The 27012-nt window shown below is 38.4% G+C and overlaps 1 protein-coding gene across 1 annotated transcript in view; it reads left to right on the top strand.

The window, feature by feature from the left end:
* The window catches only part of LRIG2 (leucine rich repeats and immunoglobulin like domains 2), a 45712-nt gene that overhangs the window by 12783 nt on the left and 5917 nt on the right, over positions 1-27012 (top strand). Inside the window, exons 2-17 of the mRNA XM_087720149.1 lie at positions 1995-2066; positions 3972-4046; positions 4607-4741; positions 5875-6018; positions 7945-8088; positions 8514-8657; positions 8842-8985; positions 11951-12031; positions 13849-13920; positions 14033-14101; positions 15534-15697; positions 17009-17329; positions 19069-19350; positions 19784-20233; positions 21349-21498; positions 26120-26404. Of these exons, the coding sequence (XP_087576275.1) occupies positions 1995-2066; positions 3972-4046; positions 4607-4741; positions 5875-6018; positions 7945-8088; positions 8514-8657; positions 8842-8985; positions 11951-12031; positions 13849-13920; positions 14033-14101; positions 15534-15697; positions 17009-17329; positions 19069-19350; positions 19784-20233; positions 21349-21498; positions 26120-26404 (2732 nt within the window). The remainder of the gene's footprint in view (positions 1-1994; positions 2067-3971; positions 4047-4606; positions 4742-5874; positions 6019-7944; positions 8089-8513; positions 8658-8841; positions 8986-11950; positions 12032-13848; positions 13921-14032; positions 14102-15533; positions 15698-17008; positions 17330-19068; positions 19351-19783; positions 20234-21348; positions 21499-26119; positions 26405-27012) is intronic.

A 27012-nucleotide genomic window follows, 5' to 3' on the forward strand; every position in this document is an offset into this window, starting at 1 on the left:
TCCTAGCAACTAAATAGTTCTTCAGTTTCCCTACTGTTGTGATGATAGGAGCCTCTATTTTGTCTTAATCCATGGCATTCACTGTTCTTGTCATTGCCATTCTTTATACACTCCTGTAATTGAAAGGCACTGGTAGAAGATCTGAAAGACAGGTTAGGGCAGTGGTTCCCAACCTTTTTTTGGCCATGCCCCACTTAAGCTTCTTTAAAATCCTAATGCCCGCCCCCCAGGTGACATAATTCTTACTTTACTCAAAAAGTGAACTCTACTCACGCAGAGGAAGCCTAAAAGGCCATTAACATGGTTTAAACAAGTTTCAAATTGCCCCCATTAAAAATCAGATAGCCCCCTCCCCTGTGGGGTCTGGTTTCCACGTTAGGAATCACTGGGTTAGGGACAGTTTCACATAGTCACTAACAGTCGACATGTGGGACATAATTGGTCAGAAGAAAAGCTATAATGTATGGACTTCCCAGGTGCTTTTCGTCTGCTTATTTCTTGTGTTTAAATTTGCATGTGAGTAAAAATTACAAGTTTATAATAATTTTTGCTTTATATTTTTATATTTTTGAAGTTTTGCATCACCAGCAAATGTTAATATGTTCTAATAACTGATTAATAACAATTTAAAGTATTCTGTTTTCTGGTATCAACAGGATTGTAGTGGGGAGAGTTATAAATGTTGTGGATTCAGGAATATTATATAATAGAACACTTTAGATACCTTTTTATGTAAGCCTTCAGATTTTGTTCTGAAAAAGATAGTTGGACATATATTTGAGTGTGTTTTTATGGAGTATGCATAGTAACCTTCAAACTGAGACTGGTTCTGAAGTTTAGTGTCTGACATTTCATCAGAAACTGTTTTGAAATTAGTGCTGAGTCATATGCTAAAGAATGTAAGTCTGTCAACTTCATCATATCAGGAAGTATTTGGATTGTCTCCTAGATTTTGTTTTGCCATTGTTGGCTGTGCTGTTAATTTTAAATATTGTTTTTATCAGTGAAGTATCTTTGTAATGAACTAATTCATAAATATTGTTGCCATAAAAATAAATACCATTGCTGAGCTAAACAAATGTGGACATGTAGACTATTTAGTTGGCTGTGTAGGATGGAATGTACACTACTGGTGATGGATTATAGTGAGGAGATGGATCCCCAGGAGGGAGGGGATGCATTCCAGTGGAGTACCAGGCAACTCAGCTCAGATATCATGTGATCCAACACCTCCTTAATACAGGTAGTCCTCTACTTACAATAGTTCCTTTAGTGACTGTTCAAAGTTACAATCGCATTGAAAAAAGTAACTTACGAGTTACAACCTTTGTAGCATCTCCATGATCATGTGAACAAAATGTTTGGCAACTGATTCATACTTATAACCATTGCTGTGTCCCAAGGTCATGTGATCACCTTTTGCAGCCAGATTCACTTAACAACCATGTTACTAACTTAGCAACTACACTGACTAACTTAACAACCGGTGGCAAGAAAGATCGTAAAATGGTGCAAAACTTACTTAACAAATGTCTCACATAACAAATTATGGACTCAGTTGTTATAAGTAGAGGACTACCTGTAGTTCACAGAGTGTATTATAGATGCATATAGTAGAGTCTTTATTGTTTTACACTCATAGACACAATCATGTAGTCTGACAAGATTGTGTCTATGGGTGTAAAACAATAAAGAACCCAGCTTGAAAGAATTACTATGTGTCATTCTTGGTTTTGGGCACAACTTTGTAGATTGTAGAATATCAATTTTGCCCATTTCAGATAATAGAATTTCATTAGCAACCTCTCAAACAAGGGTTCCTTCCCCTGTCACATTATCCCTGGCCAGGCAACAGTTTCTCCTGTCTATTCTCTTGTGATACTTGCCTATATGCAACTAAAAAAGTTAGAAATGAAGGTAGTGTCAAGATTTTGTGACATGAATTTCATATTAAGCTGTCTAAATAATGTTATAATTTTCTTTTTTGCTTGCAGAGATTTGAGTCATAATAATTTGTTATCCTCTAATTGGAGTATTGATTCATCGGGTCAAATGCTGCAAGAAGTGTAAGTTACTTTAGCTGTAAAGTAATAAACTAAGTGATATGGCATTAAGGGTTGTTATATGTCAAGTGACGTGATATTTGAAAATGACAGATTGAGCAGAAAAAATTACAAAAAGCTTCTAACAGTAGGATCGTCAGTGAAAGAGTTTTAAGAAGGGAAGGGGAAAAAGGATTAAATATGATAGGAGTTGTGATATAATGGCATATTAATACTGAACTGCCTTAGACACCCTCAGTATGGGTTGCAAATGCAATGGAAAAATAAAATAAGCCATTCAGATTATGGCTTCTGCAATTATTGCTGAGCCTTTAATAATCATTCTGGATCCTATGACTAGGAAGGAGGAGGGAGTAGGCCTGAGTCGTATCCCACTATCAGGCATTGGGCCTTTTGGAACTGGGCCACAAAAGTGGCGGGCCAGGGCATGTATGTGCATCCGTCACTCGTGCAAGCAGCGTGCGAGTGCATGTGTTCCATTTGTGCAAGCAGCGGGCGAGCTTGCTCACCACTCACAAATGGAGCTGCATGTGTGCTTGCCTGCCGCATGCATGGAACCATCCCTCTCCCACCCTTCCACCAGTCTGCAAAGCCGAAAAGGTGTAGAACATACAACTTTGTTCTGAAGCCTCCAGCTTGATCTGGTTTAAACTCAATTTTTCTTTTCACAGCTTCTTTCCCCACCCCAAATTTGGTCAATATGTGTTATGTTTTCAGAGAGTTTCACACTGATGTACAGAGAAAAGTCCTGAGCACTTTTTTCTCTAGCATGGGATTCAAAATAATTTTTTGTTTAAAGTCTGACTTTGGGTCAGATTACATCTGATGATCACAAGAGCATACAGGTTATTTGGTACAATAGGGAAGAGGGATCTATTCTTTCTGTTCACTTCTGCCCAGTTCTTACTCAGACCTATAGCCCTGAAGTTGCCTGTGGTTCCCCAATAAATTGCTAGCCCAATCTGACCTTGATTGGCTTTTTCTAAGTGTAGCCAGGTTTGACTAGGGAGTACCACCTATGTTTCTAATCATTAAAATAATTTAGCTGAGAAGTGTACAGTTTGGATTTTATAGGGTACAATGATACCATTTCTTAAATTGAAGATTATGTTCCTTTAGTAGGCGCATATTCAGATGCATAGAATTCCAGATTTAGAAAGTTCATTGAATGTATATATGTTTTGGCACAGTGGTTATAGTGCAGTACTGCAGGCTACCTCTGCTGCCTGCCTGCTGCCTGCAATTTGGCAGTTCAAATCTTACCAGGCTCAAGGTTGACTCAGCCTTCCATCCTTCCGAGGTGGGTAAAGTGAGGACCCAGATTGTTGGGGGTAATATGGTGACTCTGTAAACCGCTTAGAGAGGGCTGTAAAGCTGTATATAAGTCTAAGTGCTACTTATGGTTCTTAAATTAGTTTGCATATATAGAAATGTTTTTCTTTTAATATAGAATTTAAAATTAACTAGTGTTTACATGTTTAATTTTCTCCAGAAAGAAGTAGACTAGTTCTGAGAAATAATACATTTATGAATATTTGGGAATCAATTCTGTTGATTTAACTCAAATAATTACTCAATTTACTTTTAAAGCTCTTATGAATAGTATTTTAGTGAGAAAATCAGTGTTCTTCAGAAGTATCACTTCAGCACAGTGAGACTTCTGTGCTAGTCTGTACTTTGCAAACAAACATACTTGTTTGCAAAATTTTCTATTTTGCCAGAATGACTGAATTCAAATAATAAAATAAATGTATTTAGGTGCTTTGAATTGTTTGGTTTTTATGAAGTTCACTACTTAGAAAGCTTCTAGATATTTTTTTTTAAAAAAATGCACATAGAACAAGAATATTACTCTATTTTTGTTGATTTGACTTCTTTTTGAGCCTACTAAATAAATCTTTTTTTCAGGAAGATGAATCACAATGAACTAAGTGGCATTCCCCACTTTGGTGAACTAACTTCTAATATCACACTACTATCATTGTAAGTTAATATTCACAGATTTCTCAGGATGATTTTTAAACTTAGCAGTGTAGAAAATAAAATTGTTAGATAATTAATCAAATAAAAATGAAGCATGTTTGAAAAGTAAATTGAAAAATTTATGTAATTAATATCTAGTGGTACTACGAAAGATCAGTTAAGAACAAGAGTAATATCAGAATTATGTTGTCATATTTGTACTATCTGTTCATATTGAACATGTAAATAAGTTAAAATCTCTAGCCAGCAAATGATGCTTAGAAGTGATCCATAAAGCTGTTTGAATAGTAGCCTATCCAATCAACAGAGAAGCCCATTCTAGAACCATAATTCCAAAAGAAAATTGAAGTGATCATTGATACTTTGCAGTAACCTCATCCAGGTTTGGACACTAAAAGGATAAGATTAGACTTAAAACAGTTCGTGTCATCAAAATAAACAGCTAAATATTATTCTAGAGTTACATTGAATCTACAAGATGTTTATCTGTATTTTTTTAAGGAGCTGAAATTTCAGAGATAATATAAGTATGGTTTCTAAGGTGCTTGTTTATATTTTAGAGTGCATAATTCAATTCAGGAGATTGTCTCTGAACAGCTGCAGCCTTATTTCTCCCTGGAGAACCTTGATCTCAGCTCCAACTTCATCACAGAAATCAAAGTTTCTTCATTCCCACATATGCAGCTGAAGTACCTGTAAGTAGATGGGCGATACTTAGCATGAGCATTGAAAGTAGCTTATTTTCCAATTTGTATATCTGTCCTCAGATTTTTTTCCTTTATATAAAAAGAGTGCAAAGGTTGTTGATGGATTTCTGTGCGCCAAATCACATGTATAATCTCTCTCTGTGCCATTTTTATGAAGTCATGATAATATTAATGAAATAATACAAAATTCACAATGGTACTAATAAAATTAGACATGCTGTGAAGAATAGATTTAGTAAAATCTTACACAACCAGTTCAGGAATTGTTGAATAGAGGGATGGATATACAGGTGGCTGTATGGATTCCAAGATTAGGAGGTGGTATCCCTCAAAATATCAATTGCAGGAATAGTAGAAACTTTTAATGTTAATTTATTAACTGTGATTGGGGATTGGAAATAGCATAGGCAGATAGACTTTAATAATGTCAAGCAGATCTTCACTATATGGAATGTTAATATGGTTGTAAACATGCTAAACTGTAGCTTGGTGAGATGTAGTGAGTGCATTCATGAGTGCATGAATGTAGTATCCTCCCAGGTTTGTACATTCTCAGTTTATTCTGCAAGACAGTTCAAAAACTTTCATTTTTAGTTAATTGCAACATGTATGCCTGGATCAAGAACAGTAATTAATAGTAACTATGGTTAGTTTAAAACAAACCATAAACTGATTAATATTAATCACACTTAGTGGTTTTAAAAAAACCAAACCATTAATTAAAAGCAGAAATGAACACTCTTCAGCTATGTGGGAATAGAGTCAGCTAAGTTACAGTTTAGTGCAGTGCTTGAATCTGGAAAAGGAATATTTGTCTCAGTCTCAAGTCCTCAAAGCTGTAGTATGTTTCAGATTCTCTTACATGATTATCCAGGTTGCTTAAAATAGTAGGTGAGTGACAGTGGGAAATACCAATTCTACAAGGAGTAGTATCTAGTAAACTGAGAATATAGGATGATTACTTTATTGTATGCAATTAAGTGAAACAGCACGCTAATGAAAATAAATTTCAATTCTAAATCAAAATGCCATAGACACCTTTGTTTTTGTTTTTTTGTTTTTTTTGTTAAATTATTCTATCAGAATTTAACATCTGCCTTTCTAAAACTCTGGTTTTATAGGAATTTGAGCAACAATAGAATAACTACTCTGGAAGCAGGCTGTTTTGATAATCTGTCCAATTCCTTAATAGTTCTAAAACTGAACAGAAACAAAATAAGCATGATTCCACTGAAGACTTTGAAACTACCCTATGTGCAGTTCTTGTAAGTGACTATACATTGTCAGTTTGAAATCCATATATGGAGCATGTTAACGAATGTCATAAATTAATGCCAGAGAAGTATTTGATCTTTGTATGTGTCTAATAAAATAATAAGAATATTGGATAAATTTCTAGTGGTGGGTCATTTATACTACTGCAGGGGTATAAAACTGGATTTCATTGAGGGCTGATTCAGGGTTGTGTTTGACCTCAGGGGGCTGGGATGGGCATGGCCAGCATGACATCACTCATGTCGGGCGAGGCCTGTGGTGGCCCCTAGTGCTCTGCCAGCGAATATGGGCTCCCGAGTTCCATTTTTGGCTGCAACAGCCTCCTGTAACTCTGCCACCAAAAACAGAACTTGGGAGGACCACGTGTCCCCCTCCTGAGCTCAATTTTTACTGGCAGGGACACCACAGGCCGCAGAGGGGGGCACGCACACACAGCCCTCCATTTTTGCTGGCAGAGGCAGCACAGGCTGGTCCTTCGCTGTTTCCAGGGTGGCCCTGCAGGGCAGATCTAAGCACCCCATGGGCTGGATCCGGCCCCCGGGCCTTGAGTTTGACACCCTTGTACTACTGAATCTCTGCTCAATGCAGGAATCTAAAGCACTAATAGTTCCCAACATTCCATGACTCTGAATTCTGAGCAGGGATTGAATTACAGGTAGTCCTTGACATATGATCATAATAGAGCCTGCCCATTCTGCTCATAAGTAGTGATGGTCATAAATCAGGTCATCATCATGACTGATCTGATCAGCTCATTGGTTCACTATGGGCAGGTTTTTGGCAAAACCATCATAAAACATGGCATGTAACTGTGAGGTGGTGCAGATAGCCATAAATGCAGGCCAATTGCCGAGCACTTGAAATGCAGTCATGTAACCACTAGAACTTCATAACCAAGTCTTAAGTACCCTGAGGGAGGTCTGGCATAACTGGTTGTAGATTGAGACTACCTGAAAATGATGCCTCCTAGACCCTAGATTTTATTATTTTATTGGAATAAAGTTCACATTGTACTATAAATATATTACTCTTCAAATAACAGGTTTCAATTTCAAACCAAATATACTTATATACGGGCCTTAGCATTCATTAAAATAATGGGATGATATTAAAATAATGGTTAATATGAGGAAAGAATTTTTTAAATCTTCTGCTGAAGTCCTGATAGAAAGTGTATCACCTAAACCTTTTGTTCAGGGTGGAAATATTAGTCATCTGAGGATTTATATATTTAAATACTGTGTTTCCCCAAAAATAAGACAGGTCTTATTTTCTTTGGCCCCCAAAATAAGTGCTTGGCCTTATTTTAGGGCAGGTCTTATTAGTTTTGAGGTGCAGGAAGCAGTGAGCATAATCACCTCATGGCTGCTACTGTGTTGCACGTGCTGAACTGCTGCTCTTTTTGTGACAGCCATTAGTGTGACAGAAGGGGCACAGTGGCTAGTGTTGCGGGAGAAGCCATTAGATAAGGGCGTGTGGAGCGCATGGTGGATGTTGCCCCCTCCTTTCCCCTCCCCCCGGCCTCACTTCCTCACCTCATATTGTTTGTGCAGCAAGCATGGCAGAGACCGGCTGCGCAGGCAGTTAAATATTTTTGGGGAGGGCTTATTTTGGGGGGAGGGCTTATTTTTAGCACATGCGCTCAAAAGCTCAATTGGGCTTATTATCCAGGTATATGTTAGTATTAGGTATGATTTTGACCATTTAGTTTCGTAGTTCAGTTTTTGTGTTTTTGATGGTGAAATTATGTTCTGTGTATTACATCAACATCTTTTTAATGTTTTTATTAGAATAGCAAGCATAGAAAAAATTATATTTGTTGATTAGATTAGATTAGATTAGATTAGATTAGCTAGACAGGCAGGCAGGCAGATAGCTTGATTTCTGTTACCTTATATGTAAAATGTTATTTTCAGGGAACTTAAAAGAAACAGAATTAAGGTAATAGAAAGCCTTACCTTCCAAGGCTTGGACTCATTGAAATCATTAAAAATGCAACGCAATGGAATTAATAATCTGATGGATGGTGCCTTTTTTGGACTGAATAATATGGAAGAATTGTGAGTATACTATATAACCTCTTCATTAAAAATCTTAGATTTCATTAGTTGAAAGGGCTGATTAAGTTTACTGATATATGTATCGGTTTATCAATTCATTTGAACAGTATATTTCATCAAATTTTAATAGGGTTTTAAAATATTCCCTAGTACACTTTATTAAGTTTTCAGAAAACAGTGTCAGATAATAATTCATAATAACAGTAAAAATATAGCGAATGTTGAATTCCTTGCCTTTTGCTTTCTACTTAAACCTTTTTTTTTCTTTGCTTTCTAAATTGCCTTGGCTTTTATATTGAGGACTTGTAGGTACAATAGTATTTAATAATAGCTTTGCATTTCTACTAGCAAATTGCTATGTATGATGTGCATCCAAATACATACTTGTTTTAAAACATATGTAACATTTTCTTCTGATTCTGCAGAGAGTTGGAACAGAATAATCTGACAGAAGTAAATAAGGGATGGCTATATGGCTTAAAGGCCCTGCAAAAGCTCTACGTCAGTCAGAATGCCATTAACAGGATTGGACCCGATGCATGGGAATTCTGCCAAAGTCTTTCTGAACTGTAAGTACTTACATTTGTTTTATTGAGGTAAATTTACTGGAATAAATAATCTTAGTTGGGAAAGTTTCTTAATATACCTTACAAAAATGGATCTGTCTTCTCAAATCAAATTAATTAGTGGTGTCACAACATTTCAACAATTTTATTACTTACATCTTTCTCTTTATTGTGCCTTTCATTTCAGAGATCTGTCATACAATCAACTGACTCGCCTAGATGACTTTGCTTTTATTGGAGTGAATGTATTGGAAAAATTAAATCTGAGTGACAATAGGCTCAGTTACATTGCTGATGGAGTTTTTAAAGGACTCTCATATCTACAGATTTTGTAAGTGTATATAATTTAGAGGGAAAATAAGATTTATCAGAAGTTAGCAGGAATAAAACTTAAACACTCTCATCAGAGGGTGATAGTAACACTTATGGTATTACGAACACAAAGGAGATGTGGGTCCACTTTCTGACGATTGGCCTTAGATTATTTATATGCATTTCAAAAGGTAAAAATATGACAGGTTTATTATATCAAAGAGCTGATCCGTATTGCTCAGGTTTATTCAGTGCTTTTTTAAAGGATTCAGCATTTACATGGAACCTTTGTATAATGTAAAATTAAATAATTCTTATGGAGTCATTGTTAGTTGCCTCTTTACCTAACCATCTGTCTTCATGAAGAACTCCTAAGCAAGCCTATTTTTTTCAGGCTCAGTTCTTTCTATGCTAGGATAGGAGGCTGAAGTGCAGGTAGATACAAATATATACCTAGCATCTGAACATATGTAGAATATTTTTCCCTTTTAGTCCAGCGAAGAGCAACCTGTCCTTCATAAAGATCAGTGGAGAAAGGTTGGTTGTGAAAATGGTTTTATCCCTCAGGAATTTCCGGCATTTTTATTTCTGGAAATTAAGCATTACTTATTTCCCTGGTGAGCTCTACTGTAGCATACAAGCATCAGTTTTCAAAAGGATAGGAGACACAGTCTTTCAAAATTTTCCACTGAAGTCTGCTCAAGGAGTTTTGTCTTTTCTGCAACATTAATCCACATACCCCCAGTTATTTTCATCAAATGGCTCTTTATTGCTTCTTTTCTTTCTGGTCCAAAAACAGCACAGTCTATTTTAAATGGTTCCAAGAGATGAAAAAAGCCTCCAGAGATGTGTAAAATGGTTGAAATTCTTCTAAATTTATAAAACATAAAGAACATGGTTCATATTATTATCCTTAGAAACATGTTAAAAGAAGTATTTGGAAAGAGTGTATTCTTAGGTATAGAGATGGAAACTGCACAACAAAGTGTAATTTAAATTGAGTTGGGGTAACAGGTTTTCTCAGGGAGAATAACTAAAATATAGCATGAGAAAATAGAAAGTGACAGCGCTGTCTGTCTCTCCCAGCTATCATTAAGTATTATTCGGAAAGAAAAGAGAATAATCTGTTGCTCAAATAGTTAACAGTCTTCAGAAAACTTGCATAATCAGTTACACTGTTTTAAATTCAATGTAGCCTTTTAAAGGGATTAGTTAAAGCTAATATTTTAAACTTGAAGTAGCATAAAACAAAAGAACAGCAGATTAATTAGTGAATTTTGCTGGAATCTTGAGACACATCAAGCTGCTGACAGGCTAGTTTTTTGGTTCAGGGTCATTGGATGTTTACAGACAATGGTCTGAGAGTGATTAACAGGGCTCCAAGTATTTGTGCCTAACTGGGCATGAAATGTAAATGCCTATTGGCCCACCCAGTAAGGGCCTACTCAAAAGAACTTGTTCTACTTACACATGACATTGGAATGTGTCAACTTCAACAGCCGAAAAAGTTGTTCTTTAATAGATCTTTTCCTGTGTCAGTGGCTTTGCAGTATAAACTAATTTACTGCCCTGGTTTCAGGCTGGAATATAGAATATGTGTTGCATTATTATAAATCAAAATGCAGCATAGCATTTATTTTGCTACACAAGCTTTCTGTTATACTGCTTTATCCATTTATATACAGTTAACAAATTAATTCCTGAAAATAATAAACATCTTAAATATTCTCTCATTTTGCAGCATGAGTACATCAGGGAGGTTATTTTGATTGTGCAAAATGTTGGAACATGGTATAGGTAGTCCTTGACTTACACCAGTCCTCTTAGTGACCGTTTGAAGTTACAACAACACTAAAAAAAGTGACATGGCCATTTTTCACACCTATGACTTGCAGCATCCCCATAGTCATGTGATTTGGATGCTTGTCACCTGACTCATTTATGACAGTTGCAGTGTCACTGGATCATGATCACCTCTTGCGACTTCTGACAAGCAAAGTCAGTGGGGTAACTTGATTCACTTAACAACAGTATTACTAATTTAACAACTGGTGACAAATATGGCAGGAAAAGTCATAAAATGGGGCAAAACTCACTTAACAAGTTTCTGACTTAGCAACATAAATCTTAGGCTCAGTTGTGGTTGTATGTTGAGGACTACCTGTACCAAATGACAGAAATAGTGTATTTTTAAAAATTGTGTTGATTTTTCTGTGTGGGTTGTCATTGATAAACTATTAGCTAAGTTTATGAATTCACTAAACTTAGGAAAGTGAAAGTTGTTATAAATTTATGACTTGTCCTTAGGACTACTAAGATTATTAGATTTCAACTAAGCATTCTCTTTTCCTCTTAGGAGTTCACTGAATTGGTTTTAATAGATTTCTGTTCTATCCCTTAGAAGGATGTAGAGGACAAAAGGATAAACGGAAGTCACATTGGCATATAATAGAATTTGGAAATAAAACCACCCACATGTCTCTCTGAAAATCTGTTTTTTTCTGGCTAGCAATTCTTCACTCAACATCCCTCACTGTGCTAATGTTATAAGCTTCTTGCTTCATTAACATAAAATCATTTACAACAATGGTACAACATTAATTCAGTTGAAGAGGATCACCAGTTGGTGGTAAATGACATTCTAAAGCCATTAAAGACTAATAAATAGCGTTCAGCTGTAGTAACAAGTGCTGTCTGGCTTTAGCTCTAGTGATTTTCCATAATTCCACTTCCCCATTGGTGCTATGTTCATGAATTAATTCTTCCAGTCATATTTTTTTAAACCAAATTATATCTCATGAGGCCAGAATTTATATTAACCAGAAATGTGAATGTCCATATAAAGATTTTTTTATTGCAAAACTGAATCTTAAAAATGGCAAAACCTGAAAGAGAGAGGAGTAATTGGGGTTAGAAGAATGTGTTTTGTTTTGCTTTGCTTTGTTTGTCAAATATTTATTTGGAATGTGTACTTATATTTTTAGAGATCTACGGAATAATGAGATTTCCTGGGCCATAGAAGATGCAAATGAAGCATTTACAGGTCTTGAGAGACTTAATAAATTGTAAGTTTTAAAATTTTTGTAGAATTGGTTGATTTAAAAGTGAAACCTTCAGAGTATGGGGCAGTTTGTTTTATTGATATTTTTAGAAACCTTTTATATCGTTTAAAACTTAGTTCTGATATTAGAGTATTAAAAAAAGAATAGTTGAGCCTGTCAGAGTTTATGAATGTGATACAAAAAGATTCTCAACTCAGTTTATTAAAAATAGTATCCTAAAAACTTACGGCTTCAAGAAGACGGCTTTATTTGTAACATGTGGATGGACGACATCAGCAAGTATTGCAGCCCAATTGACAAAAGAAAGCTTAGCACAATATTGTTGGAGACTTATGGAAGAAACCTTCATCCTCCAATGGATAGACAGTGTCTGAAATAATGATGATGACATAGCCAAAATGTGGTTGTAAACCTCAGTTTATCTTGGCATACTGTGTGGACATGGTTATGGTTTATTGAGTAAATCATAGGTAAATATGTCCATTCCAGCTAATAAGTATAATTTGTTTTGGGCACTTTTCTTAAAAATCCAAAGTGATGCTAGAAGCAGTATTACAAGCAAGGGAAGGAAATATTATTTGTTGGATCAGATTATGTTCCAGATTTGTCCTGTTTAAATATTCTGCTGTGGATTAGAGAAGTGTATCTCATGTGCTGACTGGGGAATTCTGGGAATTAAAGTCCACAGAACTTAGAATTGCCAAGGGTGAGAAACACTGGGTTAGAGGCTAAAGCAAAGTAATACATTCAAAAAGTAGTAAGTCAGAAATAAAAATTAACCATGTCTTCCATGCACACATTATGCTAAGTAGTTGCATTTGGTAAGATAACTACAAACCATAATATTTTTTTTATGTTAACCATGTTTATTACTGTAAAATTATTTTATTTATCCATTCATATATAAGAAGATATAAAAAGTAGATACATTATGGTTTAGCACTACATGAAAGCTAACCTGGGAAAGCTATAAAGGTCTGCCCAAGGAAATTTATAGCAAGACTGCAAGTTTTTTTAAAAATAAAACTTTTGTAGCCTTATGTATACTTATTCTTCTTCTTTTGACCCTCACATTATAAAGGAAAAGAGTTTTAGTGCGGCTTCATTGATAGATGAGAATCAATTATAATAAGTTGTATTTTATAGTTGCTACCTAGTAAGAATATATTTTGGAGAGGAGTTTTTTGTTGGGATTTTTGCTCTATTAAGTATTTTCTAAAATTTAGCCATACACCTTATATGCAAGTCACATGCAGAGTGAGATTCCCCCTCTCCCACCCCTATCAATTGAAAAAAGAAAAGTTTTGGTTCTTTTTCAACAAAGGCAGAAACTGATGCCAAGTTAGGGAAAGGAGAGAACGAATACCGTTCTCCTGAGTCTCCAATTAAAGGTCAGAATCTACCAAAAAGTGCAAGAACAAATAGAGGACTTCAGCCTCAGTAATCTCTTTGTCTCTAAGGAATGCCTAACAAGTCGAAATAAAAACTGTTAACAGTGTTAACAGTTTTTTATTATCTTTATTTTTTTCTGTGTGTGGTGTTACATAAGACTTATTGTCTCTGAACAGGTTGTGTATTCTATGTAACCTTATGCTTACTATTCTTTTTTTTCTTTACCAACTCCTGAGATGAAATCTGATGTAGTAGCAATTGCTCTTCTACATTCTGTCACAACTTGCTAATTGTAGCAGACTGGTACCATCGTGTGGTCTGCCTAAAATGTTGCATGTGTTTTTGCAAATTATTTTTTATTAAAATACATTAGAATTCATGTCTTGATATTTTGGTATAAATTATCTTTTGGCTTTTTTTAAAAAAAGGATTCTTCAAGGAAACCAAATTAAGTCAATTACAAAGAAAGCACTTTCTGATCTTCAGGCCCTTGAATATCTGTAAGTATTTTTTTGGGGGGGGGGATCTGTTTTTCTGTAGAATATATCCCAGTTTTAAAAATTCAAACATAAAACAAATTCATGAATATATGGTTCTTGTTTAATTTTGTAGAGATCTGACCAACAATGCTATAGTATCTATTGAAGAAGGTGGTTTTTCCCAACCTCTTCTTAAAGAATTGTAAGTATCTAATCTTAAAAAATCTTAAATTCACTTAATGTTAATAAATTAGTTGCACAGAAAAGAACTTGTACTTCTAACACAATTGATATGGATTGTTTTTTTTTCTGATTAAAACAATAATTGGGTTAGTTAAACTACTTTTGAATTTTCTTCCCTGTGACAAAGGGGATCTTTACTTCAGAGGCAAAACTTTTCTTAAGTTAGGCAATATATAAAAATACTGAAAAGTAAAATGCAGAATGCATTACACATATTTCAGATATCTGTAATGACTATTGAAGAATAAAAACATAAAGACAGCAGCATATAGACATCAAAGGATCCAATATATTGTTTTACCAGTTATATACAAGGTTGTGTTTAGGAAAGGATATATATCAGGGGTAGTCAACCTTTTTATACCTACTGCCCACTTTTGTATCTCTGTTAGTAGTAAAATTTTCTAACCGCCTACCGGTTCCACAGTAATGGTGATTTATAAAGTAGGAAAGTAATTTTACTTTATAAAATTTATAAATCAGAGTTACAGCAAACCCCTACCGCCCACCATGAAAGCTGGAATGCCCACTAGTGGGCGCTAGGGACCAGGTTGGCTACCACTGATATATATGGTATATATTTAGAAATGTTTCTTTCAGTATACTTTGTTGAATGATTTTTTTAAAGCCAAGAAATAGTGCCTTTGTTTAGATGATATGCTAAATCAGATGACATCATAGTACATTTTAGTATTTCAAATCATATAGCTATGCTATAGTGCAAGGGTATCAAACTCGCGGTGCCACATTGCCGTTACATGATGTTTTGTGACACTTTTTCCCTTCGCAGAGCTGGAGTGGGCATGGCCTCTCCTTGATGCATCTAGCATGTGGGCCGCCAGTTTGACACTGCTGCTATAGTGCAGTATTAACTAATTCAGTTTAAAGGCTATAGTCAATATTCAGTCTTCACAAATTGCATTTGCAGAAATACAAATATGGAATCACACTTCTTTGCTATGTATTACTATTATTGTTACTTTTAAAAATCTGATTTGACAGTTTACTACTTTCATGGGGTTGACAGTTGCTTTGCATCTTGAAGTTAGCGCAGATTGCTTTATTCTGTTATTTATTCTTGCAATGATTTACTATTTCTAGTAACATTCTTATCATAAATAGCATTAGATACTGATTATATTTAGAAACAATTCTCTCATTAGGTATTACCTCTTTGCACGTGAGTTGGTTGATAGGAATGTAAAATATGAAAGGTGTTACATCTATGATACATTTTAGGAAAATCAAGCTTTTAATTCTGAAATGTTAATGACGTTTTTCATATATATTTTAGCAGGAATAAGCAGGGAAAAGAATCATGCCCTCTAAGTGAACTGCTATTTCTTTGCCTTCCAGCTTACAGCATATTTCCTTGTGCCTTATGTTTTCAGGTTGTTGAACACTAGCAGCTTATTGTGTGACTGCCAGTTGAAATGGCTCCCACGCTGGCTTTTCCACAGCCGTTTGCAGGACACTGTCAATGTCGTTTGTGCTCATCCTGAATGGCTAGCTGGAAGGAGTATTCTCAGTGTGAACACTGAAGACTTTGTTTGTGGTTTGTGTTCTCTTATCCTTTTTAAAAAAAATAAAATAATGTCATTTTATGATGAACCTACTGATAATTTATATCCTGAAAAATGGTTGCATGAATGAATTAGGAAGAAAAGTATTACTTCACTAACTTAACCATCTGGTTTATGTGTATTGTCATTTATTTTTTATGTATATATTAAGGACATATATGGCTAACCCAAATGTTGGTTCAAAAACCCTAGACTCATATTTCAGAAGTTGCCTGGAACATTTGTTCTAGTTTGTTCAGTAAACAAATTTCGCCAGATCTTCAAATAAGTCAACTTTGTCATTTAATAAAGCTTAAATGATAGAGAAAAATGATAAGTACAGTGACATTAATACTTTGAAATTCTCTTCTTTATGGGAGATTGAAATTTCTAAAAGTCAACTTGACAGGGTGAAATAGAGGCTCTAAGGTAGTGTTTTTCAAGCATGGCAATTGTAAGAAGTGTCAACTTTGATTCCCAGAATTGCAGAATGGATAAAATGAATATTTAAAAAATCTGCAGGACTTAAACATTTAAATGTGCCCAATTTCTTGCTCCCAGTAATTGTGAAGAAGCTCTGGGAGCTACGGAAGAATCCTAGTGGGCTAAATGAAACTCTTTGGCTAAAGTTTTTATGACAGGTTTTATTTTACATTAGCAAGGTACAATGTAGTATTGGCTTTTACATTTTTTGAAGTTGGACACTTTGCAGCAACCAATCCCTTGTATCCATGTTTGTTCCTTCTAACAGTTTTTAAATAGTTGTCTACATACTTTCTTTGCCAATATGTTATATTGCCAAGTACAATTAATCAGTGGAACAACTTGCTTCCAGAAGTTGTAAATATTCCAACACTGGAAGTTTTTAAGAAGATGTTGGATAACCATTTGTCTGAAGTAGTGTAGGTTTTCTGCCTAAGCAGGGGGTTGGACTAGAAGACCTCCAAGATCCCTTCCAAACTCTGTTATTCTACTATGGATTTTTAAAATAGATTATTCACATTCTAAATGAATAAAGCTGTAGCAGTAAAAAAAGATGCAAATTAGTGCCACAAGATGTTTCCCTGCCAAATATGTGTTTTTAAACCCTTTGAACATATGATGAGAAATGAGAGACCTTCAGAAAATACCTGGGTTATCTTATAATGTATCTCTTGCTGTCATTGTAGTGCAACGATGGTATGTTCCACATATCCATACGGTTTCAAAGCTTCATATCCCCCTACTCACAAAATTTCTATTGGTATTTACTGCATTTCCCTTTTGAAAAGGACATGTAGCTAATTTTTATTTGTTTTTTGTAGATGACTTTCCCAAGCCACAGATTAGAATACATCCTGAGACTACAGTTGCACTTAGAGGAGTCAATGTTACTCTGACTTGCAAGGCTGTGAGCAGCAGTGATTTGCCTATATCTGCTGCCTGGAGAAAGGACAGTGAAATATTATATGATGCAGATATAGAAAATTATGTGAGGTACCAACGACAAGATGGTGAAATCCTGGAATATACTTCTATCCTGCATGTTTTCAATGTGAACTTTACTGATGAAGGAAAATACCAGTGTATCATCTTCAATCACTTTGGGTCCAATTATTCCAACAAGGCCAAGTTGACTATCAATGGTATGCAGCAGTGGGGCTTTTGTTTTGCTTTGTTTTAAGAAGAAGAAAAATCCTAGAAATTAATCTGTACAAGAGGGATTGAGAGCCTTTATCTTTCATGCACTTCCAATAGTCCATTGCAAGTAAGCAATTTAGATCTCTGGCAAAAGTGATCTCGCTTTTCTCAAGTAGTACTGTGTGGGGAGAAGAGGTGTCTAAGAGATAGAAATATGTGTTTACATAACCTTTGACTATAGTTTCACTGATATGATACAACCCCCTTTCTGCAGTCTCATCAGAAAAAAAAGATTTGCAGGGTTTGTTTAGCTTCCAAATGTGTGCCAACAGTCTTTCCCTTTTCAGTTCCTCCCTAAAATAGTAGGTAAAAAAAATTAGCTGGTGCTGAAAAGTTATGAAAGACTTCTTACATAGAAACTAGGCATAGGACCATTTTTTTCATTTTTTTAAAAAGAGAAAAACAAAAATCAGTATAAATACTAAGGATTTTTAACTGTGGGTTAGGGGAAAAGCTATAACAGATGAGATTGTATAACATGCTAAGTCCAAAACAAATAAGCCATGTTACAGTTTAACCTGGTGTGTTAACTAAATTAGAGAACAGCCAGCTTGCTTCTTGGCTCAATGCCCCCGTAAAGACCAAACTGAGGAAGAGGCAGCCATAGCAGTTCCATGGGTGGAGATGGCTTTGGCAACTGCAGCAACAAAAGCTTCTGTGTTTTTCTGTAGCTGCCTGTCTGGCATATCTACTGTACTAGAGTCAGGAAAGCTGTAACCTGAGGAGTTAGTTAAACAGCAGCATTAGAAAAAGATTGTGGAAGAAAGAATGGGAGCAGCAGTCTCTGCCCTCTCCGGAAGAGTTGGTGCTTTGTCTTCCAGGTGGAATTGCTGGAGGAGGAGTAGAGTGGTGCCAACTACCATGGTAACAACCATACTGGTAACAAGAATTAAGCAAGCACCATGGATAATGTCAAGGCATGCCTGGAATGATGTAATTTAGCACACTAAGAAATACATGTGTTCCATATAACTTCTTGGCTGGTTCAGTCCAATTTCTGTGGATTAGCTTTTTTATTTTAAGATTCTCTCACCCCCCACCCCCCCGCCAATCTGAATATAGAATGCACCTAGTTCCCTTGCAGTGCCAGCATTCAGGTGCCCAAATATTTTTGGGCAGTCATTCACCTGATGTAAAGATGACACCAGAAGGTTATATGGAAAGCATTTGCCATTTAATTCTTAATGTACTAAATCACATCATTCTAGTAAGGTCATCCATATTGAGGATGTGCTATTCTGTTTAATGTAATGAAACTACTGATTTTATTAACATTAAAGGATGAAAAAGTGAAGACAACATGGGTTGTTCCAGAAAAACTGAAAATCTTTTGGTTTTTTGTTTTCCACTCCAAATCATTATTAAAACTTGGGAGTAAACTAGATCTTGAAAAAAGGTCAGATTGATGAATCCTAGTTTGTGATGGTTGTGGGTTTACTTTTGTTTTTTGTTTTTTTATTGGACAAACAACTATCTTTTGAGTCAGAAAGTGGACTTGAGAATAATTTTTATCTCCCTCGGCCCCCTAAAATCCAGATAGTTTTCCAAATGTTTGGTGTCAATCTAAGTAAAAAAATGTAAAAGTAAAAAGTAAAAAAAGTAAATCTTTTAACAAGGGGAGATTTGTGGATTTTTCATGTTCTGTATAAAGAAAATTCCCATATTCTATTGCATTTTCATTCAGAGCTGCCTACTTTTGTGAAAACTCCCATGGATTTGACAGTACGTACGAGAGCCATGGCTAAATTGGAATGTGCTGCAGAAGGTCATCCACCACCCCAGATATCCTGGCAAAAAGATGGCGGCACAGATTTCCCTGCAGCTCGTGAAAGGCGCATGCACGTGATGCCCGAGGATGATGTCTTCTTCATAGTAAATGTGAAAATTGAAGATATGGGGATTTATAGTTGTATGGCACAAAATGTGGCTGGCAGTATATCAGCAAATGTAACATTGACTGTGTTAGGTAAGCAGACTTGAAGCTACGTGATTTTTATGCTTGGATATATTTCAGGTGGTTTGTCTCCACAGGTATAAGCTCAGAAGCTGCTTTATCTCTGAGAAAGTTAAAATTGGTTATTGTGTGTTAGGTTTTGGGCACTTTTGGAAGAGAGGAATGTTAGGATTGATGGTTAACCATCTTGACAGCTTTATATCAAATTATTAAAAAATAATACCAATAGTGCAGTACCAGAAAATGCTGACCTTTGGTTTAGGCAATGAAAAACAATACTTTTCGTTTGGTTTGAATTTAAATGTGGTTTAATCCCAAAATCAAATTGAACATCGCCAAATATCTATGGAATATTTTCCCCATGAATCACTAGTGTGAAGATATTTTGATGCCATTTAGTCTACGTGTTTGCACATATTTTAAGTATCATATTTGTTTTTCCCAGAAACACCTTCATTTGTTAGGCCTCTGGAAGACAGGACCGTAGCTCAAGGTGAAACAGCGGTTCTGCAGTGCATTGCCAGTGGCAGCCCTGCCCCTCGCCTAAACTGGACCAAAGATGATGGCTCTCTGACAGTGACAGAACGGCATTTCTTTGCGGCTGCCAATCAACTGCTTATTATTGTAGATGCGGGATTAGAAGATGCTGGAAAATATACTTGCATTATGTCTAATACCCTTGGGACAGTGCGTGGACACATTTATCTATATGTATTATCTTCACCAAACTGTGACTCCTCCCAAAGTGCCATTGGAATTGGAGACGATGGCTGGACAACAGTTGGGATTGTGATCATTGTTGTGGTCTGCTGTGTTGTAGGCACCTCTCTCATTTGGGTTATTGTTATCTATCACATGAGAAGAAAAAGTGAAGATTATAGCATCACTAACACAGGTGGGAAAACTGAAATTTTAATCTTATTCATTTCATAGTTAGCATGACAATTTATAAAAAGAATTGAGTTATTCCAAAAGTGGCTCAGTAGAGATCTGTCGGCACATCCAGAAATACCTGTTTCATAAACTATCAAACCTCTGTCAGAGAGGTAATGCCAGAGCCTTTCATTATCATATGTTCAGCCTCTAGAAGTGATCATATATAAAGTCAAAATATTGAAAATTAAGAAAGCTGTAAATAAATATATACAAATGTGTCCCTGTTGTTTGTGATAAGCTTGTAGTGTTTGGAGTTATTGCATAACATTTTTCAAAAATTACATTTTGTCATATTTTCAGAAAAAATAGTATTATAGTGTGGAATTAAGTATAAAATTATTAAATATTTATAGTTTAATAAATGGAGGTAAATTAGCATTAGAAAAGAATAAATGAAAATGCTTTCAAGAAATTTTATTCTTCTAGCCATACTAGGTAAGTTTTCTTTTTATAGTGTGAGGCTGTGTTCCTTGATATCCTGCTTGAATGTTACTGTCCTAATAATAGATACCGTATTTTTCAGAGTATGAGACACACCTTTTTCCCCGCAAAAAGAGGGTAAAAATCTGGGTGCGTCTTATACACTGAATACAGCATTTTTGGCCTCCTGAACCCCCGCCCCTTCACAAAAATGGACGTGCAGAGAAGGTTTGGGAAGCCTGCAAAGTGCTCCTGGGAGCTGGGGAGGGCAAAAACAAGCAGAAAATGGGCCAGGAGCACTCTACAAGCCTCCAAAAGGCTATGGATGCCCCTTTTTGGGACAAAAAACAGGCCCATTTGCATGAAAAACAAGCCATTTTTTGTTCATTTTTGCCCCCAGCCCCCAGAAGCACTTTGCAAGCCTCTCAAACTCTCTGCATGCCCAATTTAAAAAAAAAAAGGTGTGCAGAGGGTTTGGGAGGTCTGCAGAGTGCAAAAACCTTTTTTAAAAATGTGCCTCTTCGAAATCTTGGTGTGTCTTATATTCCATTGTGTCTTGTAGTTCGAAGAATACGGTACTTAGTTGCTAGATGGTTTAATGCCATATTGAAAATATAATGTTTAACTATTGGATTTTCCCCCCTCCTCTTTCAGAAGAGGTAAATTTGCCTCCTGATATTCCTAGCTACTTATCTTCTCAAGGGACTCTGTCAGAGCCACAGGAAGGCTACAGTAATTCTGAAGCAGGAAGCAATCAGCAACTTATGCCTCCCTCCAACAGTTACCTACACAAAGGCGCAGATGGTAAGTCCTATGTGTCTTATTCTTAGGCAAAAAATAGATTATTTTCCACAGCCAATTTACTGTGGAATGACCAAATGCTTAATTGTTGAGATTTATCAAAGAATGTAAACTGAATTAAATTGATCAAAGCAAGATTAAATACATAATTAATCTCTTATGTAACACATACAATAGGTAGTCCTTGAATACCTATAGTTAAATGAATTTTGCCTCATTTTGTGACCTTCCTTCCCACAGTTGTTAAGTGACTCGCTGCAGTTGTTAAGACAGTTGTTAAGTGAATCTGGCTTCTTCATTGACGTTTCTTGTAAGAAGGTTGCAGAAGGGGATCACATGATCCCTGGACACTGCAGTCATCATCAGTATGAACCAGTTGCCAAGCATCCAAATTTTGATCATATGACTATGGGGATGCTGCAAACGTTTGTAAAACGTTGTGTGAAAAACAGTCTCTTTTTTCAGTGCTGTTGTAACTTCAAATGGTCACTAAACAAATGGATGTTACTCGAGGACTACTTGTATAAGCATATTCTGAGTTTGCAACATGGGTAGACAGACCCACTGGGTGTCAGGTGTGAAAATGTCACCTTTATTTATGCCCTCCTTGCATCAGTTTAGATATCATTTGCTCTACTCTCCACAGTTGCGGGGGCTATGGGGGTGGCTGAGGGGGCTAAAGACACGGGAGAGGGTCGGGGTATTGCGGTCGTGACAGGGAGGGGCAGATACGGCGGGGACTCTAGGGCAGGCCATTACCGGGGAAGGAGGGTTCGCTACATCACAGAGATCCCTCCTTCCGGCCCTAGGAGTCCCACTCCAAGACCGGATGGTGTAAGTAATCAGGACCCTGGTCTCAGGCTGTTGTCGCTAAATGCCAGGTCTGTTGTACATAAAGCACCTCTCGTCCGGGACTTAATTTTAGACGAGAGGGCAGACCTGGCATGTATTACTGAGACCTGGCTGGGCCCAGAGGGAGGAGTCCCCCTTGTAGAACTGTGCCCAGAAGGATTTCAGGTGCTGCATCAGCCGAGAGCCCAGGGAAGGGGTGGGGGTGTGGCCGCTGTTATCCGGGAGTCGTTAGTTCCTCGTAGGGTCCCTGCTCCGGAGATTGTCGGGTGTGAGTCTTTGCTGTTAAAGTTGGACCTCAAGGGTCAAGTGGGTTTGCTGCTAACGTACCTGCCTCCCAACAGCGTTGCAGCAGCCCTCCCCTCGCTCCTCGAGTCAGTAGCCGAGCTGGCAGTTGAGTTCCCTAGGCTGATGGTCCTGGGGGACTTTAATCTGCCGACGCTCGGTGAAAACTCTGATGGGGCGCAGGAGTTCATGGCTTCCATGACAGCCATGGGCTTGACTCAAGTAATTCGAGGCCCAACCCATTCGGCGGGACACATGCTTGACCTTGTATTTCTCTCGGAGCAGTGGATGTGTGATCTTGGTCTGAGGGGGAGTGACATCGTACCCCTGTCGTGGTCAGACCATTGCCTACTGAGGCTCGACTTCCGGAGGCCAAACCCCCACTGTAGGGAGGAGGAACCGACCAGGTGGTTCCGCCCCAGGCGTCTTATGGAGCCAGTAAGGTTCCAGACAGAGCTTGGGGTTATTCCTGATACTCTCACCCACAGTCCGGTAGAGACTCTGGCTGCTGCGTGGCACTCGGCAGCGTCAGAGGCCCTCGACCGGATTGCGCCACTGCGGCCCCTCCGAGGCAGCGGATCCCGGAGACCACCTTGGTTCACCGAGGAGCTCCGGGAGATGAAGCGCCGGAGGAGATGCCTAGAGCACCGTTGGAGGTCCGATAAGTCCGCATCGAACCGAGCAATGGTAACCACCTGCACCAGGGAATATACTAGGGCACTTAGGGCAGCTAAAAGATCACATATAGCCTCCCTGGTTGCGTCCGCTGGGTCCCGTCCAGCCGCCCTGTTTAGGATAACCCGCTCCCTGTTGAACAAAAGGGAGGCGGGGGAACCCTTGCAGGGCAGAGCTGAAGAATATGCCCAATTCTTAGCGGACAAAATTGCTCGGTTTCGGACGGACTTGGACTCCACACCTGCAGTTCCAGCCGAGACTCAGAGGGACCAAGTTCAACAGCTCTGGGTTGAGTTTCAGGAGGTTACCCCCGGGGATGTGGACAAGGCCATGAGAGCTGTGAGTTCCTCCACCTGTGCTTTGGATCCGTGTCCCTCATGGCTGGTTTCTAACTGCAGTGAGGTGACACGAGGCTGGATCCAGGCGGTAGTAACCGCCTCCCTTCGGGAGGGGAACTTCCCCGCCGCACTGAAGGCGGCGGTGGTGAGACCCCTCCTGAAGAAGTCATCCCTTGATCCAGCTGTCCTTAATAACTACCGCCCGGTCTCCAACCTCCCCTTTCTGGGGAAGGTTGTTGAGAAGGTGGTGGCCTTCCAGCTCCAACGGTCCTTGGAGGAAGCAGACTATCTAGACCCCTTCCAGTCAGGCTTCAGACCCGGTTACAGCACTGAAACCGCCTTGGTCGCATTGATGGATGATCTCTGGAGAGCCAGAGATGAAGGACATCCCTCCATCCTGGTCCTCCTTGACCTCTCAGCGGCTTTCGATACCATCGACCATGGTATCCTTCTGCGAAGACTGCGGGAGGTGGGAGTGGGAGGCACCGTGTTACGGTGGTTCTCCTCCTACCTCTCGGACAGGTCGCAGTCGGTGTTAGTAGGAGGGCAGAGATCGTCCCCAAGGCCCCTAAAATATGGGGTGCCGCAGGGTTCGGTCTTATCCCCCCTACTATTTAACATTTACATGAAACCGCTGGGAGAGATCATCCGTAGGCACGGGATTAGATACCATCAATATGCGGACGATACTCAATTGTATCTGTCCGCCCCGTGCCAAATCAATGAAGCGGTTGACGTAATGGACCGGGGACTCGAAGCCGTCATGGACTGGATGAGGATTAACAAGCTTGTGCTCAACCCAGAAAAGACCGAGTGGCTGTTGTGTTTTCCTCCCAAAAATTCGGCCATTAATCCAACACTCAGGCTGGGGGGTCAAATTCTACACCCCTCAGAGAGGGTTCGCAACTTGGGAGTCCTCCTGGATCCACAGCTGTCATTCGACCATCATATAGCAGCTGTGACCAGGGGGGCATTCGCCCAGGTACGCCTGGTGCGCCAGTTGCGACCCTACCTGAACCGGGAGGCTCTCACAACAGTCACTCGGGCCCTCGTGATCTCTAGGCTGGAATACTGCAATGTGCTCTACATGGGGCTGCCCTTGAGGAACATCCGGCGACTTCAGCTAGTACAGAACGCAGCCGCGCGAGTGATCGCGGGTGCACCCCGATTCACCCGCATTACACCTATCCTCCGCGAGCTGCGCTGGCTACCTGTCGATCTCCGGATGCGCTTCAAGGTGCTATTGACCACCCATAAAGCCCTACATGGCAGTGGATCTGGATACTTGAGAGACCGCCTTCTGCCAATTACCTCCCTACGGCCTATAAGATCTCATAGGTTGGGCCTCCTCCGCATCCCATCGGCCAGCCAATGTCGGCTGGCAACCACAAGGAGGAGGGCCTTCTCAGTAGCGGCCCCGACCCTTTGGAACGAACTCCCCGTAGAGATCCGTACCCTCACCACCGTCCAGGCCTTCCGCACAGCCTTGAAGAACTGGCTCGCCCGTCAGGCCTGGGGATAAGGACCATTACCCCGCCCGAATGTTGTATGCATGTTGCGTATTATTTTATTATGTGTTGTCGTCTTAGTACTGTATTGTATTGTATTCCCCTCTCCCTGGTTTCTGTGAGCCGCCCTGAGTCCCCTCAGGGAAAAGGGCGGCCTACAAATAAAATCAATTCCAATTCCAATTCCAGTCATCGGTGCAGGACTAGTAATAGAATGCAGCTTTTAAAAAATTAGTCCATTGGTTGGTTTCTTTTCTTTTTCTTTGTCTATGTGCTTTCTTATATAAAAAAAGTTACTCCCATAGAAATGATTTAAAATCGGGAAGCTAGGATTGTTTGGTGACAGAGAAGGCTATAGGGAGAAGAGGCAGAGAAGGGGAAATCCTTGTATTTTTCTAGATGCATTTGAATGAACAAGTCCAGCAAGGAAGCAAGCAAACCCAGAACCACTTCTTTACAGTCACGAAAGTGGGGAGAGTAGATTAAAAAAAACAATTCCTTCCCTTCTCTTATTTCCAAGTTGTGCCTTCTAGTTTTCTTGGACTAACATCCTATTCTACTTTTAACTAATTGAAGCTCTCCTAATAGCACCTATAAAGCCAAGTGCTGGGAGAAAGCATCTTTTAAGCCTGAAGGCCTAAATTGACAAAGGCTTGCTAGTTCCCCCTTCTAATTTAGATGACAGAGAGAATGCTGGATTGGGTTCTCCTTCTTCCCCAACCCTCCTGCTGTTAAAACTCGTTAAATGCTCATTATGAGCAAGCCGTTCCTGCACTGAGCAGAGGTTGAATTATTGGACTAAATTACTTCTAAAGTCCCTTCCAAATATATGATTCTATTTCTTCTGGCTTTTGTTTGCAAAACTCCATACCCTCAAAGATTTTCCCATAGATAGTAAAGTGTTTGTCACTTGTTTTCCTAGTGATCATATCAGAGTATTCCAACTTGTCATTGTTATTTCTTCATTAGGTGGCACAGAGCCATTGGTGATCTGCTCAGATTGTTACGACAATGCCAACATCTATTCCAGAAACAGGGAATATTGTCCTTATACATACAACACGGAAGATGATCCACTGGATCAATCATTGTCCAGCTTAATGGTACAGATGTCTAAAGAGCCCTATCCTGGATGCCCTCAGCATGAAACCACAACTATTAATAGCCTTTCAGATGGCCAAGATAGGCCAGTGTTTGCTAGCAGTCAAGACAGGCTGCATGAGAGGAAACCATGTTCTCAGTCCTGTGGTAGTGGTAAGTGCCCCCCCCTTTTTTTTTGATTGACGTTTCATTTTCACATAAATAATGAATTGACTATTGCAAAATACTTAATAACTACATTGCAAAATACACATTATGAATCTGCCTTTATCATAATTTTATTTATTTATTTTTATCTCGCCTTTATTATTTTTATAATAACTCAAGGCATTAAATATATCTAGTACTCCCTCCCTCTTCTCACTACAACATACCTGTGAAATGAGTTTAGCTAAGGGAGGTAGTGGCCTAGAATCACCCAACTGGTATGTTAGGTGGAACTTGAATTCATGGTCCCCCAATCTCTAGCTTGCTGCCTTAACCACTACATCAGTGATTCCCAAGGTGGGGCATGTGCCCTATAGGGGACAATTTGATTTTTAATGGGGGCAATTTGAATCTTGTTTAAACCAAGTTAATGGCCTTTTAGGCTTCCTCCACCTGAGTAGAGTTCACTTTTTGAGTAATGTCTTATTGATCTTAATGTTCATGATCCATTATTCAAAATATATCTAAATGTCATTTGCTTATGAAGCCAAAGAATAGGTTATATAAACATTGTCTTTCATAATTCCAGAAGTATATTTTATTTGATTTCCTAT

Source organism: Thamnophis sirtalis, unplaced genomic scaffold (assembly GCF_051295495.1).
Source record: "Thamnophis sirtalis isolate CommonGarterSnake01/CBP01778 unplaced genomic scaffold, rThaSir2_p1.2 scaffold_7, whole genome shotgun sequence".
Taxonomy (NCBI): Eukaryota; Metazoa; Chordata; class Lepidosauria; order Squamata; family Natricidae; genus Thamnophis; species Thamnophis sirtalis.